At 37.4% G+C, this 20,321-nt stretch overlaps 1 protein-coding gene across 1 annotated transcript; it reads left to right on the forward strand.

The window, feature by feature from the left end:
* Positions 1–815: 815 nt before the first annotated feature.
* LOC107464322 (uncharacterized) lies at positions 816–2,147 on the forward strand. Its single transcript, XM_016083252.1, has one exon. It carries the CDS (start codon positions 816–818, stop codon positions 2,145–2,147), a length of 1,332 nt encoding a protein of 443 aa, XP_015938738.1.
* The last annotated feature ends 18,174 nt before the right edge of the window (positions 2,148–20,321 follow it).

The raw sequence follows: 20,321 nt of genomic DNA on the forward strand, positions 1-20,321 counted from the left end.
GAAAGATGTAAGGAAAAAGGTTTAGTCCTTAGTAAAAAGAAAGCTAAGCTAGCAAAACAAGAAATAGAATTTCTTGGATTAATTCTATCTACTGAAGGGAAGTTAAAACTTCAACCAAATGTATTAGAAAAAGTAGATTTATTTCCTGATAAAATGGAAGACAGAAAGCAATTACAAAGATTTTTAGGATGCATAAATTATATTTCTGATCAAGGATTTTTAAAGAATATAACAGATTATACTAAAAACTTATTTTCAAAAATAAGTATAAAAAAGATTTGGAAATGGGAAGAAAAGGATAGCCTGCAGATTCAAAAAATTAAAGAACTTTGTAAAAATCTTCCAGAACTTTATATTCCAGAAGAAGATGACTATTTAATAGTAGAAACAGATGCTTCAGACAAGACCTGGTCAGGCTGTCTAAAAGCTAAAAAAGCTGAAAAAAGCTTGAACAAAGAAAAAGAATCACTAGATTCTAAACATTCCTCAAAGGAACTACTATGCAGATATATTTCTGGAACATTTACACCAACAGAACAGAGGTATACTACCCATGAAAAAGAAACTCTAGCAGCAATAAAAACTATTAAGAAATGGAGGATTGATTTACTTCCAAAGGAATTTACTTTACGTACAGACTCAAGTTATTTAACAGGTTTTATTAGATATAATTTACAATCTGATTATAATCAGGGTCGTCTGGTAAGATGGCAAATGTTTTTATTACAATATCCGATAAAAATTGAGTACATTAAAGGAAATAAAAATATTATTGCAGATACATTGACAAGAGAATGGAGTTCATTATCAACACAATGAATCAAGAAATCCAGAAGCTTGAACAAGAGCTTGAAAAGTGCAATCACTGTCAGCAGCTAAGAGCTCAAATTCAATCCATCAAGAAGGCCATGGAAGCAATGAAAGTAACCCAACAAGCAACATTACCCACTTCAATACCAATGCTGACAACACCATCAGAGTTCAGCCAGCTAAGCGTGGTGGACCAGCCACAATCAAAACTAATTTTTTCTGAAAAAATCCCTGAAAATAAAACTCTGGCAGAAATAGTTAAAAAATCAACTCAGGACAAAAAATATTATGTCATCTACAATGGCCCAATGAAAGGAGTCTATGACGATTGGGCCAAAGCAGCCCCATTTACTCATCAACCCAGAACTATTCACAAGGGAGGATTCTTGACAATAGAAGAAGCAAAAGAATCCCTCAGAGAATATGAAGTGCTCCATCCAGAGCAGATTTTAAAAAGAGCAGAAAAAGCTCCAGTCCAAATCCAAAGAACAGCCCAAGCCCAAAGGACTGGACTAATGAAAAATATTCCTACAAGAGCTGAAATAAATGACAAGAAAAGGGTCTGCAGATCAAACTGTAGAGAAACCTTAAATCTAGTCTTAAACTGGACTCTAGACAAAAGAGCAACATTGGGATATTATCCCATTAACAAAGAACAGCTAACAAAGCTGGTAATCTTCCCAGAGGCTTCACCCTCTGATACATATCAGTTTTTCCAATATGGATTAATTGATACGATCTTAATTTTTGACAATTTAAATATCATTAAAGAATTTCCTGCAGGTTTTATAGATGCAGTGAAAAAGTTTAAAAATATGATTGATACAAGAGAACCAAGGGATATATCCCTAAAATTCACAAGTAGTCAGCCAATCTTCAATGAAGAAGGAGAATGTTTGATCCCAGCATTTCAAGTAGTTTTCATGTCAGTCTTCCCAGGAGACTTTCAACCAATTGAACAAGTTCAAGATCTATCAATTTACAGTGACGAAGGTAGATTGGCTAGCACATTGGCAAGAGTCTTCGAAAGAGCCCAAAAAATAAACAAAGAATCCAGAACAAGAATAAACTACAAAAGCAGAAACACTTTAATTGTTTCTAGTAAAAGAAACCAAATTGAATCAAGAGAAATGAGACTCCTAGTGGATTTTGAATCAGCATTTTACAACTTCTCTGGATTACTGGAAAAACTTCCTGACGGGATAAGGAGGAATCTATGCCATTTACTGAAAGACAAAGAGGACCATAGGTGCCAGCTATGCACCTCAGAAATGTCTGAAGAAAGCAACAATGCTGAAGACCCCACCCACGTGGGAAAAGAAACATCCTTATCTTAATCTTTTCATGAATTATTTAGAAGATTTGGAAATAACTGAAGAATCTGATTATTATAAAATAACTGCTTTACTTGATAATGAAAAACAAGCTATTTTAAAATCAGAACTAGATCTCAAAGCAAATGAGAATTTTAAACAAAGCTTTTTAAAAGAAATTTTTAATAGAAAAAACATAATATATTATGGAAAAATGCAGTTTGAAGCACCTGTAAAAATAGAATCTGCTAATGGAGAACTTGAAATAGCTCTAATAGATGAAGAACAAATAAACGAACAAATAAAGAAAATTAAAGATCAACAAAAAAGATCTAAGATTGGATGGATTCATATTAGTACTATCCAAGTTTTAGTAAAATCAACATATATGAAAGGAATTAATTCACCAATAAGTTTAGCAATTTGTGATAAAAGAATTATTGATCCCACAGATCAAATAATTGGAATTATTCATGGAAATTTGGCAAATGTAAATGTTAAATTTAATACCCATATTGGATATGCTATCCCCTTATCAACAAAGAATTTTGATAGATCCATAAGCTTAGCTTATAAGTTTCATAGACAAAGTTTAATGGAACAAAACGACGAACCTTTTTCAATTACATATGCAATAAACTATGCATTAACCAATAGTCATCATAGTATAGAATTTAAAAACAAAGAAGGAATTTATATTGATGATTTATTCTAAAAGGTTGTTAAAACTGAAACACCAAAACGCAAGCCTATTGAAAAATCAGTTTTATTATTAAGAGAACCATCAAGAAAATCGTATTCCTCTAGTTTTAGAATAAGAGAATCTAAAATCAATAGTCCTTTAAGTCTATCCCATTTAAAAAATGATGACAAAGATTCTGAAGTAAGAGAATTAACAAAAAAGATTGAAACTTTAAATGAAACTTTAAAAAATAAGCTATGACAATAAATAAAGAAGAAATATATGTGTCTTATCAAAATAAGAAACAAGAACTCTTTGAAAGAGAAAATCATTTAACATATTTAAGGTTTTCTGAAATAAATCAAAGAGCTTTCGAAGTTCTAGTATTACTTTATAATAATCTGAAAAAAGAAGTCGAAAATCTGGAAAGAATAATAGAATCTTTAGAAAATAACAATGAAGCTATGGCAGAAGATGCAGAAATTTTAATATGAAAGATTTTCAAAAAAGTCTTATCTCTTTAAAAACAATTAAAAGAAATATGAAAACAAGAATAATGGCTATAGCCATGAAAATAAAAAATTTGACAACTGAATCTTCAGATTTAGAAGCAGAAATCAAAAGGGTAAATAAAAAGATAATTAAAACAAGAAAATTAATACAACGTTTTAAAACTAAAAAATCAATCAAAAATCTAAAAGAAAATATCAAAAATAAACAGATTTATCGTGCTCGTAGATTGCATTATCTTCACATACAAAATATGATTGCATTACAAGCTTTTGAATCAAGAATACATGTTCAAAATATTCAAGTTATACAACCTCTACAGGTTGAACCCCTAGAACAAATATAAATTGAATCTGAACAAGAATTACAAGTACCTTTATCACCTTTACAAAATCCCATAATCTAAAAAAAAAAACATATAAAATGCCCGGTTTAGCAAATCAAACATTACAAGATTTAAAAAATGATTTAGATCTTCAGAAAAGTCAAAAAAGATATTATGAAGTAAGATTACAGAATAGTAAAATTTACACAAGAAATAGAGAAGAAGTAGAACAATTCTGTAAAAATTGTATAGAATGTATAACAAAAGAAATAAAAAAGTTGTTAAAAGAAATAGAAGAATTTAATAATGCAAATCCAACTCAAGAAAGATATTTTAAAAATTAAATTTTCTAATATGAGCAAAATAGAATTTTTATTTGCAAAAATTAAAACAGAATTTTTAAATGGTAATGAAAAAATTGGTATCAGAGCCAAGATAACGATCAAGGGTAACATTTTCCCTTTAAGCAACACTTTTTCAAATGCCAAATGGCTACAAATAATTGGTTGTGGTCACCTTAGCCACCACAAAACTTGGCCACCACAGAAGGCACCTTATTATATATGCAAATTAAAATATATATTGGTATCTTTTAGCAAATAATTTAGTTTTATTTAATTTATTTTAATTTTAATTATAAGCTCATTCATTTTTAAATTAATTATATTTTTATTTAATAGTAATTATAAACTCATTTATTATTTTCTTTTCATAATTATATAATATCTATTAATATTATTTTTTAATAAATAGTTGTAGTATATAATAGTATAATAGATATAAACTAATTAATAAATTATTAAAATTCAAAAATAATAATTATTTTAATATAAAAAATAAAAATATTTATGATAGAATAAAATTAATAAAATACTTATTATTTCTGTTTCATATTGTTTAGAATAACTAGATATTTTTAAAATATTAGTAAATATATGTATTTTAAATTTTTAAATCTAAATTTTTTACTATATTTTATTTTTTATTTACATAAGATTGGATCAATCGGTTCAACCAATCACTAACCAATGACTCATTAATTCAATAATTTGACACATTACACATGGTATTAGAGGAAGCAAACAACAGATTGCACATGGTATTAGATTTTCTGTGTATAATGGTAAGAACGGTGATTGATCAAATAGATGAGACAACTATCTCTGGCTTTGGTCTTGTGATTTAGTTGTGAATATCTAGCATATAGTCATAACAGTTGGATGATAAGGGTGGATGTTAGTTAGTCATACAGATTACATTAGTTTGTGCGACAGAATTGGAACGTAGGATTTTGTTTGTTGTGTGTGCTTGGTTTACATCTTCATGAATATTCTCATTTGAATAAAGTATTTTATATAATTTGAGTAAATATTTAAATTAATTTTTAAATATTATAAATTAAATATTTTGGTAATTAACAATTTTTTATTATTTTAAAGTTTTTAGGCGAATATATTTTTCTGTAAAAGGAACTACTAGTTTAATTTATTTAGACCTACAATAAAATTTGTTAAAATTTTATTAAAAATAATAATAATGTGTCTAATCAAAATAATTCTTGAAGATTTTTCTAATAATAAAAAATTGTTAAAAATTAAATTGTCTAATTTAAAGTTCTTTAGAAATTAATTTAAGTGCTTAGTTTTATAAATTTTTACTCATTAAAAAAATAATTTAAGTAGCAACTTCAAAAATATTTTAGTTATGTTATTCTTATTATGTTTGTATTTTTTTATTCCTCTATCTATTAAATGTTTACATTTTGTTTTTCTTAATATCACTTAAGTTCTGTTTATTTTCATATATTACACATGTTTATTTATTTTAGCATAGATGTTTACTTTTTCATATAAAATATAAAGTAACAACGTGGATGTATTTATTTTTTCATATAAAATACTTTAGAAATAATGTGGATATAAGAGGTAAAACAAAATTATGCAGTAAGAATATAGGAGAGCATTTGTCAGGTTTTTTTCCATTGGGTTTTTCTTGACAATATTTTTAATGAGGCAGTCCCCATCACAATGAATTTTGTACTCTTTTTTCTTTACTAAAGTTTTTTCCCATTGGGTTTTCTTTAGTAAGGTTTTAACGAGGCATAATCCTAAATGGTCATTCAAGGGGGAGTGTTGTAACGATGATGGATAAGGATGATGGATGCCCATTTATGAGTGGCACATTTTTCCTATGTTGAAAGAAATAAATTCTTAGGATAAAGCAAACTTAATGAAGTTTGAAATGAAGTTTGAAACGTAAACTTTGTGTGCCTATAAATACATATATTGAGGCAAAGGAGTTACACACAAAAGCAATAAAACACTCTTCTCTCTTTCTCTCTTTATATTTTTTTATTTTATATTTGTTACATCTTTTTTATTTATTTATTTAGTTATTTTTATAACATGAATTTTTTATTCCAAAATTTACTTCACTTACAAGCCCTTTTAGGCCCAATATAGTAAATAAATTTTCCTAATTCCTATATTCACATGCAATTTTCTGTATCATTCAGCATGTAAAGGATTAGATAGTTCCATAATGTTTGGACCATTAAATGATCCCATAATAAAACATATTTTTTAAATTTTTTAATAACTGTTAAATAGTCTTTTTTTTTAATTTTAATTACAAATTAACTCCATATATTTTATTTAATTATAAAAATTATTTTTTATTTTATAAATTATTATTTTATCATTCATTTATTATATTTATTAATAATAAAAAAAATAACGAATTAGATCTTCCATTGATCGTAATAACTTTTTGGCAATCCCAATCAATTAAAGGTTTATCTTTGATCCATTACATCCGTCGAAAATTTTGAAATAGTGTTTCTTAAAAAATCAATTGATTGGATTGACAAAACAATCGATTGAATTTCAGGTTCCCATAACTCAATTGATTAAACTTCAGGTTACCACAAAACAATCAATTGAAAGTTGCAAGGCCGAATGGTTTTCGCAAAAATCACTCGATTGGTCATGTTACCCAATCGATTGAACGATGACTAGAATGTGTGTAAGACCCATAATTTTCAAAAAAATATTATTACGAGTTAATTTTAATTTATTTATTAATTAAAGATTTTATTTTAGAAATTATTTTATTAGAAGTAATTAAGTCAAGTTTTGACAATTAAATTAAAAATTTTACTTAATTTTATAGTTATTGAATAATTTTTTATATTTAAATTATACAGCTTAACAGTTGCAAAAGAATAAGAATTGTATACAATTTAGTTAAATAATATAGATTTTAGAATTTAATACTTTAATTGTATAAAGAAAGAAAATTCATTATATTATCTCTAATTATCGAATTAGAATATTTATTAAAAAATAAATTGTAAATTGATAATTAAAATAGTATCTTTAATAAATATTAGTATTGGGTTAAAATAGGTTTTTAATTATTCTATTACCCTTAATTTTATTAAAATTATTAAATTTACCCCAAATAAACCCTAATTGCCCTAAATTAGCCGCCATTTGCCCTTTCTTCCTTACTGACTTAACCCAATACACAGCAGCAGCTTTCCTTTCTTCTTAAGTCAACCCAAGACACAGCAGCAGTAAAAGGAAAAAAAGAGAGAGGGAAAAGGGATAGTGGAGAGAAAGAGAGAACCGAAGGGGAAGAAGAGAAGAGGAAGGTTGCACTGGTGCCACTGGGTCCTGCCACTGCCGCCTCGATGTTGTCATCCTCACGAGCCGCCACCGCCGGCCAGGAGCCCGCCGCTCGTGTTCCACGGCATCGTCATCTCGCCGCGGGACTTGGTGCCGCCGCTGCCATCGCGTTGTTTGGAGAGGAAGAGTCGCGCCTGAGAAAGGGAGAACCAGGAGGAGCGTCGCGCAAGAGGGAGGTGATACCTTGTTGTCGCGGTGCTTCCATGGCCACCGACGCGCCGCTGCACTTCATCGTTACCGCTGAAGCCTTCATCACCATAGACACAGTCAACACTGATTAGGGCAGAGGAGAGTGAAAAGCATGAGAGATGCACGGAAGACAGAGGAGCAAAAATGCGACAAAGGGGAGAAGGACGAGGTCCGCTCTCATGCCGTCCTGCTCCGCCACCGCTGCTGCCATCAATTAGATTGAAACCGTTGTTGTTGCACCCTGTTCTGTTGATTGAGCCGATGTTGGAGTTATTGTTTCGGTTCCAATATCTCCGTTCTTGAAACGGTAAGGTTTAGTCTTTACTCTGCTTCCATATTGTTCTTTTGTCTTTCTCGTGTTCTAACTAAGGAAATCAATGTCTCTGATTAGTACTGTTGCTTTATTTTTCCTATTCGCTGCTAGAACCATCATAGGGGATAATGTTGATGCCATCAGGAAACTGCTAAAGCTGCTACTAGTTCTGACTTTACTATCTTGGTACTGGTCTAATCGTCCCCTTAGGTTTGATCAATTTGTATGTTCTGTTTTATCACCGCTATGGTCTCCATGTTCTGATTTTAATTCTAGTCCTTACTTTGTCTTGAATCCCCAGGGTTGTAATTGCTATTAATTCCTATCCAATCTGAATCTTTTATTTTGCTGCAACCGTGGCCACTGCGGTGAAGGTTAACATTACCGCTACCGCTGTTTCGGTTACTGCCATTGCCGTTTTAATTGCGTGAGAGTTGCATCTGCTGCCATGAATTAGTAGGAGAGGGAATTATCACGATTAAATTTGTGCGAACTCGGTTAATTGAGGTAGGGATTTTTCTTATAATCTAATTTATATTACAGAGTTGTGATAACTAGATATTAATGTGAGAGAACATATGTCTGTGATTATGATTGTCTTCTAAATGTGGTTGTTTGCTGGACTGAATGACTGATTGCTTGATTGCTTGAGTAGTTTGTGATTGCTGAAAAGAAATTAGTTTGAAAGGTTATTTAGTTGATTATTATGAAAAATAGCTTTTCTTGGTTTTGAAGCTATTTTCGATAATGTAAAGGAATTAGCTTTGGAAATGATTTGGAATATGAAACTGGATTAACTTTGGAAATGGTTTAATTTTGAGTTAGTGACTTTATAAATGATTTAGTATTTGAGCTTGTTTGATTTTAAAAAGAGATTTATTATGGGTACTGATTCGCTTTGAAAATAATTGATATTGGAACTAGCTGAATCTTGGAAAATGATTGAGGTTTGGAAAAGGTTTGAGAAATGTTTGGATGGGACCCGAACAAGGATGCAAAGTCCGAGTTTTAGAGGAGATGCTACCAAAATTTTATAAAATTGGAAGTTTTATTTGAAGTAATTAACTAAAAATATTTGTTTTTAAACATTATATGTTTTAAGAATAATCTATTTATCAAAGAAAGAATTATGTTTTGGAATTGAGATTGTTAATGAACGGAATGGAAAGAGGATTGATGAGGATTTTCTTTGAAATATGGTTTTTGAATAAATTTGGAAATGAGGTTTGGATTGATGAATGATTATGATGTTGAGAATGTTGAGATATGTGGCTTATGAATTTGAAATATCTGAGATACGAGGTTCCCTGGATTAAGTACCGTGACTTGCCACCATGTGTACCAGGTTGAAAACTCGATACTCTGTTGACCCTACGGCGTAAGTGTGACCGGGCACTATATAAATTCCCGGGAATGTTACCCCCATTGAGAAATATTGATTATTTGAGAAAAAGCAATGCATATACTCTTGGGGATGCACGTCGGGGGACAGTCTAAGGACAATTCAAACTTGTCGGGTTGGCTGGATAACCGACAGATGAGCCTCATCAGCCATAGGACAAGCATGCATCATATGCATTTGTATGCTTTGCTTGAGTTTGAACTTGTTTTGGTTTGCCTAATTGCTAAACTGTTCCTAACTGCTACTTGAACTATTTGCCATAACTGCTTCCTACTTGTGTTTTACTTGTCTGTCTTGCCTGTGTTTGTCCTGGCATGTTACATTTGAGAATGGACTTTGGTGCTGAATTAATGATTGTGTGGTTTGATTGCATGGTTGGTTTCTGTTCCGAGGGTTACCTGAAACTGTAGGTCGATCTTGGACGAGATCTTCTGTACTGGTCGGAACGGAGGTATCCGATTTGTAGGACTTGATGGAGGTGCTGATTCCTTCGTCCCCGGAGGGTGGGGGTACCTGCAAGGGACTCCGATGCTTAAGTTAGCAAGGGTATTAAGCAGATATTGAGTAGAATCAGAGTATGAGTTATACCTGGGTGCTCCAATGTATTTATAATGGTGTGGAGTGACCTTCTTAGATAAGATAAGTTAGTTATCTTATCGTTATCTTATCTTTGAGGGAGGTCATCTTATCTTCTGGGGAACCGCCTTTCTCTCTGTAGGCTTGGGCTGCCTTAGGATTTGGGGTGTGTTCCTCTATTTGGGCCCTTTTTTGGGCTTTCCCGTGATTTGGTCGAGCTCTTTGAGAAGAGGTCGGTTTGTCCTGACCTGAACAGGTCAGTCGCTTTGTCTGTAGAACATCCCGAGTCGAACAGCTCGACCCCGGGTATGAGCAGTGCCCCTGCTCGAGCTCGGTCTTCCTTTGGAGGTAGAGTCTTAGTTTTTAGGACTTCAAACCTTCTCGGATGGAGCTGAACTCGAGCATTTTGTCGACTTCATCTTTTGCAGAGTTCCTTTAAATGCGGAACGTTTTGCTTCCTCTGAGAGCGCGTGCTTTTGTATTAGCGTCCTAGTCTTGGGAATGTGTGATGGTTTTAATGCCCTCATTAATTGGTTTTTAATGCCCCTATTTTCTCTTGGTTTCCTTTATTTCAAATTTTGTATCCAAGAGACGGTTTTCCTTTTCCCATAACTTTCCTTCTTTTTCGCCGTTTCCTGTCCTGCATTTCTTATTTTCTTCCTGTGACGTTTTGGCATTCGCTGGTGCTTCTGCTTCACGATCGATCCTTACTGCTCTGCTCTTCAGCTTTTCCCTTCAAAGCTTTCCTCCTTCTTCCAGGGTGGTTCTGTTTTTGATTCTTTGATGACGCTCTGATTTTGTATGTTTGAAAAGGTTTGAACCTTTTCTTTAGTTTCTGTACTTGGTTTATTACTGTGATGCCTATTTCCTGGTCTTATTTTGTCCTTATGTATGCTTTGGGTGATTTTCCTGGTTCTGGCTTCTTTTTAGGGTTGATTTACGTACTGCTATTTCGAAAAAGGTTGCTCATTTGATAACTTGTTTGCTTCATTGATGATTTTGCTATACTGGTTGATGACTGCTCTTCAATAGAGATGATGGTTTTTGATGACTTTCTTTTGACTTTTTGCCTTTTTCTTCTCGTGACGCTCGTTTTGTTTGAAAGATGGTTTTATCTTTGTATCTCTTTCACTCTGTCATTGCCTCCAAAGGATGCCCCTGGACCTTGGTGTGCATCTTGGGGTTTTCCTTTTACTGTTTTTGTGTGCTTAAGGTCGCATTTGTTCGAGTTGCTTCCTTTTTGTCCGAACTTGCTTTTTGGGGTTAGTAACCTGTTTCCTTTTCTTTGTAGGATTAGTTGGCCATGTCGTCTCGCAAAAATATTGTCGAGGCGTCCTCTAAGGTACCTGAGGGGATGTCTGAGTGGTTGGACTCCCTGGTGTTGCTGTGTGTATCCCTAGCTAATGCAGAATTCTGCACAGAGCTTAGGAAACACCATCGGATCTGTAGTAGTGAGAATCAAGAACGCAACTATGAGTTGGTGGAACCTGATTCTGATGATAGGGTCTGTTTTTCTACTTCAACCCAGGGAGAGCGTCCTTTCTTTTATGCATACGATTTCTTCTTTAGCCAGATGGATATTACCCTTCCTTTTACTTCCTTTGAGACCGACCTATTGTGGTCTTGCAACGTGGCCCCATCTCAGCTTCATCTGAATTCTTGGGACTTTATCAAGATTTTTCAGATGGTTTGTCATGAGTTTGGCGTTAAACCCTCTTTAATCCTTTTTCTGTATCTCTTTGTGTTGACCAAGCCTGGGACTACCAAAAAGAAAGTTTCTTGGATTTCTTTTAGGTCGGCCCAGGGACATAAAGTCTTTTCCATGTATGATGAGTCTTTCCGCGATTTTAAGAATTATTTTTTCAAGATCCGAGCTGTTGAAGGAGCTCGTCCTTTCTTCCTGGATGAGAATGACAAGCCTCATTTTCCTTTAGAGTGGCAGAGGAATGTAGTTGTGTCTAGGTATGCCTGGGAGATGTTAGACGAGGTCGAGCAGGCTTTTGTCGTTGCTTTAGAGGATATTTGGGGGGAACCTCCTCATCTTGAGACCAAGAAGTTTCTGGGGGATCCATCCTTGATTCGTGATGCGCTGGGTATTTTATAAACTGTACTCCCATGTCATTTGTTTTCTGCTTTCCTTTCTGGATATTCATAAGTCGTTTGTATCTTTCTTGTTTTTCAGAGATGTCGAAGAATAATGACTCACTAAAGGCCTTTAAGAAGGCGAGGAAGACTACTGCGGCTCAGAATGTCCCGGCCAAAGTGGTCGGGGAAGGGTCCTCCCAAGTTTTGTCGAAGCTGTCTGTCCCGAGCTCTCCTGGGCCGAGGAGGATGATCTCGACTCCCCGGGTTCGTTTGGTTGACCCGTCTTCGACTTCAGTGGGTACCTCTGCTCCTCCAGTTACTCCTCCTCCAAAAAGACCTCAGACTGTCGAGCCATTTAATCTTGGTGCTCTGGATTTTGATGCAGCTGGGATTGTAGACCAACAGATTGCTCCTTATGGTGTCATGCCTACCGATGATGTATCCATTCTTCGTCACTTAGAATTTATTACTCGGAGTGGTATTACTCTGGCACACATGTGAGCGGCTTTATACCGAACAACTCAATATCTTCCTATTCATGCTACCAAGGCTTTTATGGAGGAGGCGAAATCAGAATTTGACCGAATTAAGGGTTTGAAGGATGAGCTCGAGGTAGAAGTGGCCGAGCTGAAAAAAGAGCTGAAGGGGGAGAAGGCTCGGGCTGTTGGCTTGGCGGTTGCCGCGCAACTGGCCGAGGATACGGCTCAAAAACACAAGGATAGCTATGTTACTACCTATAAAGAGATGATGGAACTCAGGAGTAGGTTGGAATCTGTTCAGGCCGATTACTCTGAACTTCAAAGTCATCTCGTAGGTAGTGTTACTGCGGCTTATGAGAATCTGAAAGAGCAATTCCGAGTTCTTGCGCCAGATCTTGACCTTTCCCTTATTAGTCTGGACAATATTGTTAGGGATGGTAAGATTGTCCCTGACGATCCCGATGATGATAATGTCGTCCCTCCTCCAGTTACTTCTGCCAAAGCCTCTGTTGTCCCGCCTTCCTCAACCTCGGCAGTTGAAGCTACTCAGCCAGAATCTTATCCAAATGTCCAGATTTTGAACCGGGATGACGGGACAGTGGACGCAATTCCCCTTCAGACTCGCCCTCCTTCTCCCCAAGATGCTGCTACTGGGAAGCCTTTGGACCCTCTATAATTTTTCTGATATGTTTGTGTATAGCCCGGTTTTTGTGGGCTCTTGAACTCTTTATTTTTGTAAGTTTGTGATCTCTGACTTTGGATGCTCCAGTTGCTACTTTAGAAACTTTATTTTGAAAAACAAAATAGTTTCTCTTGCTCTTGGGGTTGGCTTTAAGCGGCCTCTTGAGTCTTTGTTTTATGGTAACTGCCTTGTTTCTTTGTGATATGCTTGCTTGCAGCTTTCTTTAGCACTTACCTGGAATCTTCAGAGTGTTTTTTATCCGACCTCTTTTGATTGCCTTTGTGCTCCTCATTTAGTTTTTGCCTTAGTTGAAACGTCCCTTTTAAGGCTAGTTGTTTGTTTGAGTATTCTTTGATAGAATACTTTATAGATTGACTTTGGCGAGGTCGAGGTCTTTTGGGTCGAGTTATCTCCCTTCTGTTGGTTGATTCTCTCAGTTGATCTTTTCTTGAGTTATTTCTAGTAACCCCTTGGGATTACTTTTTATAACTTTTTGTAGCTTTAGTCTGACTTCTTCATGCTGGTCCCTGTTCTGTTACTAGGTAATCTTTTTTCTTGGATCTTGTTCAGATCTCTTTTGGGGTTTTACCTTTTGTAACTTTATCTTTTTCGGGCCGACTTTGTCATGTCGGGCTTTGTCGAGTTACTTGATAATCCTCTTTCTTGGACCTTGTTCAGGTCTCTTTCAGGGATTTATCTTTTGTAGCTTTATCTTTCCGGGCCGACTTCGTCATGTCGGGCCCTGTCGAGTTACTTGATAATCCTCTTTCTTGGACCTTGTTCAGGTCTCTTTTAGGGATTTATCTTTTGTAACTTTATCTTTCCGGGCCGACTTTGTCATGTCGGGCCCTGTCGAGTTATTTGATAATCCTCTTTCTTGGACCTTGTTTCAGATCTTTTTCAGGGATTATCTTTGTAACTTGTTTGTAGGAGTCCGACTTCCTCATGCCGGGCTCTTCGAAGTTATAGTAATCCTCTTTTATAGTGTTGGTCAGACCTCTTTCCAGGGCTTTACTTATAACTTGAGTTGTTGTGGCTGGTCCGACTTTTTGTGCCGGTCAGTCTTTAAGTTATTTTATAGCAATCCATTTTATTAGGACCTCGTCAGGTCCTTTCTATGGATCACTTTCTATAACTTCTTGCATTATTCTATTTAGATCTTTGCCGATTTTGTAGATTTTAGGTTTTAACCATCGTTTTTATCGTGATCGCGCAGTGAATTCAGTTTTCACTTTTTGTCGATCTGTACCTTTATAATCGGGCGATGAATGTTTTCAGAATAATACGACTTGAGCGTTTGTAGAGAATCTGAACAAATTTTATTAAAAAAGAATGCAAATATACATGAGGAGTTAATTTTCTAAGTCGGGTGATTTGTAAGTCTTGGCGGGGCGCCTCGTTAAAAAACCTTTTTTCAGCAAAAAGAGTGTGCCTTGTCCAAGGTCTTTTATCACCCCTAGCTATAGTACCTTCTTAGGTTGCAGGCGTGCCATGACCTGGAAAGCTCTCGCCCGTCGAGTTCGGAAAGCCTGTAATAGCCCTTTCCCAGCACTTCTATGACTCGGTAGGGTCTTTTCCAGTTTGCTGCCAGTTTTCCTTCTCCCGGTTGAGTTGTTCCGATGTCGTTTCATATTAGGATGAGGTCATCCTCGGTGAAGGTCTGTCGTATTACCTTTTGGTTATACCTGGAGGCCATTCGTCATTTTAGCACCTCTTCCCTTATCTGAGCTCTTTCTCGAATTTCTGGAAGTAAGTCGAGCTCTTCCCTTTGAAGTTGGTGATTGGCTTTTTCATTAAAGTGGATCACTCTGGGTGACCCTTCTTCGACCTCCACTGGGATCATCGCCTCCACTCCATATGCTAATCGGAAGGGTGATTCCTTTGGAGTGGAATGTGGCGTCGTTCGATATGCCCATAGAACCTGTGGGAGTTCTTCAGCCCAGGCTCCTTTTGCATCCTATAATCTCCGTTTTAACCTTGCTAATATAACTTTGTTAGCAGCTTCAGCTTGCCCATTGGCTTGGGGTGCTCAACGGATGTGAATTGTTGTTTTATATTCAGGTCAGCCGCTAGTTTTCTGAAGCCTGCGTCTGTGGACTGGGTACCATTGTCTCTAGTGATGGAGTATGGAACTCCGAACCTTGTGACGATATTTCTATATAGGAATTTTCGACTTCTTTGAGCTGTGGCATTGGCTAGGAGTTCTGCCTCGATCCATTTCATGAAGTAGTCTATTCCTACTATGAGAAATTTGACTTGTCCTGATCCTTGAGGAAAAGGTCCGAGGAGATCGAGTCCCCATTTTGCGAATGGTCAAGGTGAGGTTATGCTGATGAGTTCTCCTGGCGGAGCGGTGTGAAAGTTGGCATGATTCTGACATGGTGAGCATGTCCTTACAAATTCTGTGGCTTGTTTTTGTAGAGTTGGCCAATAAAATCCTGCCCGAAGTACTTTTTTGGCGAGTGCCTACGCTTCGAGGTGATTGCCACAGATGCCACTGTGTACTTCTTCTAGGACATCTTTTGTGTTGGAAGTCGGCACGCATTTTAGCAGTGGTATCGAAATCCCTCTTTTGTATAGAGTATTATTTATGAGGGTGTAGTACTGTGCTTCTCGTTTTAACCTCTTTGCCTCTTTCTCATCTATGGGGGAGAACTTCTGTTCTGAGGTAGCTAATTATGGGAGTCATCCATCCCTGATCGTGACCTGTTATGGCGAAGACTTTTTCTTTTTCTGAGATTGACGGATTCTGTAGAATTTCTTGTATGAGGCTTCTATTGTTGCCTCCTGGTTTGGTGCTGGCTAGTTTTGAGAGTGCATCGGCCCAGGCGTTTTGTTCTCCGGGTATGTGACGAACCTCATACTTTCCGAGTTATCCGAGCTGTTCCCTGGTTTTGTCCAAGTACTTTTTCATAGTGGGATCTTTGGCTTGGTAGCTTCCTGTTATTTGTGAAGTAACTACCTGTGAATCACTGAAGATGATAAGTTTTTGAGCTCCAACCTCCCTAGCCAGCTTTAAACCAGCTAGTAGTGCTTCATATTCTGCTTGATTGTTTGAGGTAGGAAACTCGAATTTGAGGGAGAGTTTGATTTGAGTTCCCTGGTCGCTTTCAATTATTACGCCTGCGCCACTTTCCGTTTTATTTGAGGAGCCATCCACATATAGATTCCATTTTGCGGGGATTTCTGGTGTGTCCATAATTTCCGCAATGAAGTCGGCCAGATATTGAGATTTGATGGCCGTTCGAGCTTCGTATTGAAGGTCGAATTTGGACAACTCGACTGCCCATTGCAAGATTCTGCCTGCCAAGTCTATTTTCTGTAAGATTCCTTTTATGGGCTGGTTGGTCTGAACTTTAATGGTGTGAGACTGGAAATATGGGCGAAGTCGTCGAGATGTTATTATGAGAGTGTAAGTGAACTTTTCTATTTTCTGTTAGTTCAGCTCGGATCCTTGTAACAATTTGCTAATAAAGTATATGGGTTGTCGCCCACTGTTGTCTTCTCGGACCAGTGCTGAGGCTATTGCCCGACTTCCCACCGCGAGGTACAAGATGAGTGGTTCTCCTTCCCGTGGCCGACTTAATATGGGTGGCCGTCCCAGGAATTTTTTGAAGTCTTGGAAGGCTTGCTCGCATTCAGCTGTCTATTCAAACTCCTTTCCCTTCTTTAGAGTGGCGTAGAAGGGGAGAGATCTTATTGCTGATCCAGCCAGGAATCTGGACAAGGCTGCCAACTGCCTGTTGAGTTGTTGTACCTCTTTGATACAAGTCAGACTTTTCATGTCGAGTACGGCCCTGCACTTGTCCAGAGGAGGCATCTACCAGTGCGTCAATGTTTGGGAGCGGATAAGGATCTTTTGGGCAAGCTTTGTTGAGATCGGTATAGCCGGTGCACATTCTCTACTTCCTATTTGACTTTTTTACCAAAACGACATTAGCAAGCAATAGCGGGTATTTGACTTCTCTTATGAAGCCTGCCTCCAGTAAAGCTCGTACCTGTTCTTCCACCACTTGAGAGCGTTCTGGTCCTAGCTTTCTGCGTCTTTGTTGTACCGACCGAGACCTTGGGTAGACTGCTACCTTGTGGCACATTAGTTTGGGATCTATGCCTGGCATGTCTGCGGCCTTCCACGCAAAGAGGTCGACGTTGTCTCATAGAAACTATATGAGTGATTCTTTTATGTCTCCTGTTAGGAGTGTGCCGATGTTGGTTGTTTGGTCCGGGGTGTCCCCGATCTGGATTTTCTCTATTTCTCCTTCAGGTTGTGGGCGGAGCTCCTCCCGCCTCTGAACTCCACCAAGCTCAATTGTGTGGAATTCTTCTCCTCTGCCTCTGAGGTTTAGACTTTCGTTGTAACAGCAGCGCACCATCTTCTGATCTGCCTTTATCATGGCTATTCCTCCTGCAGTTGGGAACTTCGTGCATAGATGCGGAGTCGAGACTATTGTGCTGAACTGATTTAACGTTGCCCGACCTATTAGGGCATTGTAGGCTGAGCTTATGTCGACGACGATGTAATCTATTTTGAGTGTTCTTGACTGACTTCCTTTTCCAAAAGTTGTGTGGAGCGAGATGTATCCCATCGGTTGAACTGGGGTATCTCCTAGCCCGAATAGGCTGTCCAGATATCTCTGAAAGCGGTTTTGAATAAGATATCGGCAGAGCTCCCCTGGTCTATCAACGTGCGGTGAAGATTTGTGTTTGCCAGTATAATAGTGATGACCATGGGATCATCATGCCCTGATATGACGTCGGATGCGTCTTCCTTGGTAAAATTGATCGCCGGGATGTCGGGTGCTTCCTCCTTTTCTGCAACGTGATATACGTCTTTGAGATGTCTTTTACGAGATGATTTGGAGATTCCTCCCCCGACGAATCCGCCGTGTATCATATGGATATGTCTTTCTGGCGTTCGAGATGATCGCGCGGTTGGTCCGACATCTTCTGCTCTTCTTCTCTTCCTTTGTTCATCATCATGGGTGGCCAGGTATTGATCTAGCTTTCCTTCTCGTACGAGCTTTTCTATGACATTTTTTAGGTCAAAACACTCATTGGTGGAGTGCCCACGGATTCGATGGTATTCACAATATTTAGCCCGATTTCCTCCTCCTTTTTTGCCTTTGAGTGATCGAGCTGGTGGTATTTTTTCCGTGTTGCAAACCTCTCTGTATACATCCACAAGAGACACCCGAAGAGGGGTATAATTGTGGTATTTTTTATTTTCTCTCCATGTCGATCTTCCTTCTTTCTGGAATATTTGTCTTTATCCCCGGGGGTGAACCCAGCCTTCAAGGTTTCTCCTAATCGGGAGTTTTCCTCCATGTTGATGTATTTTTCTGCTCGTTCCTGCACCTCGTTCAGATATGTGGGGTACTTTTTTGATATAGATTGACTAAAGGGCCCTTCTCGCAAGCCGTTAATGAGGCCCAAAATAGCGGCTTCTGTTGGCAAGTTTTGTATATCCATACATGTCTTGTTGAATCTTTCCATGTAGTTACGCAGGGTTTTTCGTTCTCCTTGCCGGATTTCCAATAAGCTCAGAGCATGTTTAGCTTTGTCCTTTTGGATGGAGAATTTGGCTAGGAATTTTTTAGCCATGTCGTCGAAACTTGAGATGGACCTAGGAGGGAGATTGTCGAACCATCTGATTGCTGTTTTTGTTAAAGTAGTTGGAAAGGCTTTGCAACGAACTGGATCTGAGGCGTCTGTGAGATACATTCTGCTTCTGAAGTTGCTAAGATGATGGCTGGGAGTTTAAAGTCCTTTGGAATTTTCGTCTTCATGATCTCTTTGGTGAATGGGTCTTGCTCCTTTCGTGCGCTATCTTCAGGAGTGGATCGGCTGGCTTTGGTCTTGACATCGGCTTCAAGTTTTAGGAGTTTGGTTTCCAGTTTCCGGCGTCGCCTTATTTCTCTTTGTAGATCCTTCTCGGCCTCTCGTTGACGTAGAGCATCTTCCTCAAGTTTTTTTAACCGATCTTGAAATGCATCCAAGGCTCCCTTGTTTGGGGAGTTCTTATTGTTGATTTGGGGAGTATCTTTTGGTGTAGAGTCCGCGTTTTTATGCGGCGTTCTTTCTTCTAGATCTGAGGTGTGATCGTTGTCACGATCGTTTGCCATGGTAATGGGATGACTTCTAGGGTCCCCGGCAATGGCGCCAATGTTTCGAGAGTTACCTGAAACTGTACATCGATCTCGGACGAGATCTTCTGTACTGGTCAGAACGGAGGTATCTGATTTGTAGGACTTAATGGAGGTGCTGATTCATTTGTCCCCGGAGGGTGGGGGGTACCTGCAAGGGACTCCGATGCTTAAGTTAGCAAGGGTATTAAGCAGGTATTGAGTAGAATCAGAGTATGAGTTATACCTGGGTGCTCCAGTGTATTTATAACAGCGTGGGGTGACCTTCTTAGATAAGATAAGTTAGTTATCTTATCTTTATCTTATCTTTGAGTGAGGTTATCTTATCTTCTGGGGAACCGCCTTTCTCTCTGTAGGCTTGGGCTGCCTTAGGATTTGGGGCGTGTTCCTCTATTTGGGCCCTTTTTTGGGCTTTCCCGTGATTTGGCCGAGCTCTTTGAGAAGAGGTCGGTTTGTCCTGACCTGAACAGGTCGGTCGCTTTGTCTGTAGAACATCCCGAGTCGGACAGCTCGACCCCGGGTATGAACAGTTTCTGACTGAGATTTGCTTATGAGAAAAGAAAGACCTTGGATTTCTGAAAATATTGAACATTATTTCTTTGAGAAGGTTTTGAACGATTAGCTATTGGATTTTAAAAGGATTCATAAGGCAATGATAATCACTGAATTTGAAAGCAGTTTTCTTATTGAAATATCTTCTTATGACAACTTTGAAACTCCGTGGTGAGACCGTGTGGTTAGGTTCTCACCCCCCTATAGCTTTACCTTTTTAGGAACCAGATGAAGAAGCATTAATCAGAGTTATACTGCGTTTGGTTGATATGTTGTTGTATCAATTAGATTATTTTCTTCCCTCGCCTTTGTTATTACAAGTTTGTAAGTGGGGATAGGAATTGTATGTTTTATATGTATATTATATTATGAGTTATTATGTAAGGAGTCTTGTATATGAATCTATGCCTGTTTGTATTTTTCTTAAGATAAAGTCTTTATTTCCGGTTTTCAAGGAAATCAGTGATACATTTTCGAGTCACAAGCTCCTATTTTAGTATTTAGTACGTAAAGTAGTCGTAATACTCCTTTCTATCAGAGTAGCGCAGTTGGAGGCGTGACTTCTGATAGT

The sequence above is a fragment of the Arachis duranensis genome, chromosome 9, assembly GCF_000817695.3.
Source record: "Arachis duranensis cultivar V14167 chromosome 9, aradu.V14167.gnm2.J7QH, whole genome shotgun sequence".
Lineage (NCBI taxonomy): Eukaryota > Viridiplantae > Streptophyta > Magnoliopsida > Fabales > Fabaceae > Arachis > Arachis duranensis.

Excerpts from the sequence above, each read along its gene's own strand:
- LOC107464322 (XM_016083252.1), top strand. The coding sequence starts at position 816 with ATGAATCAAGAAATCCAGAAGCTTGAACAAGAGCTTGAAAAGTGCAAT.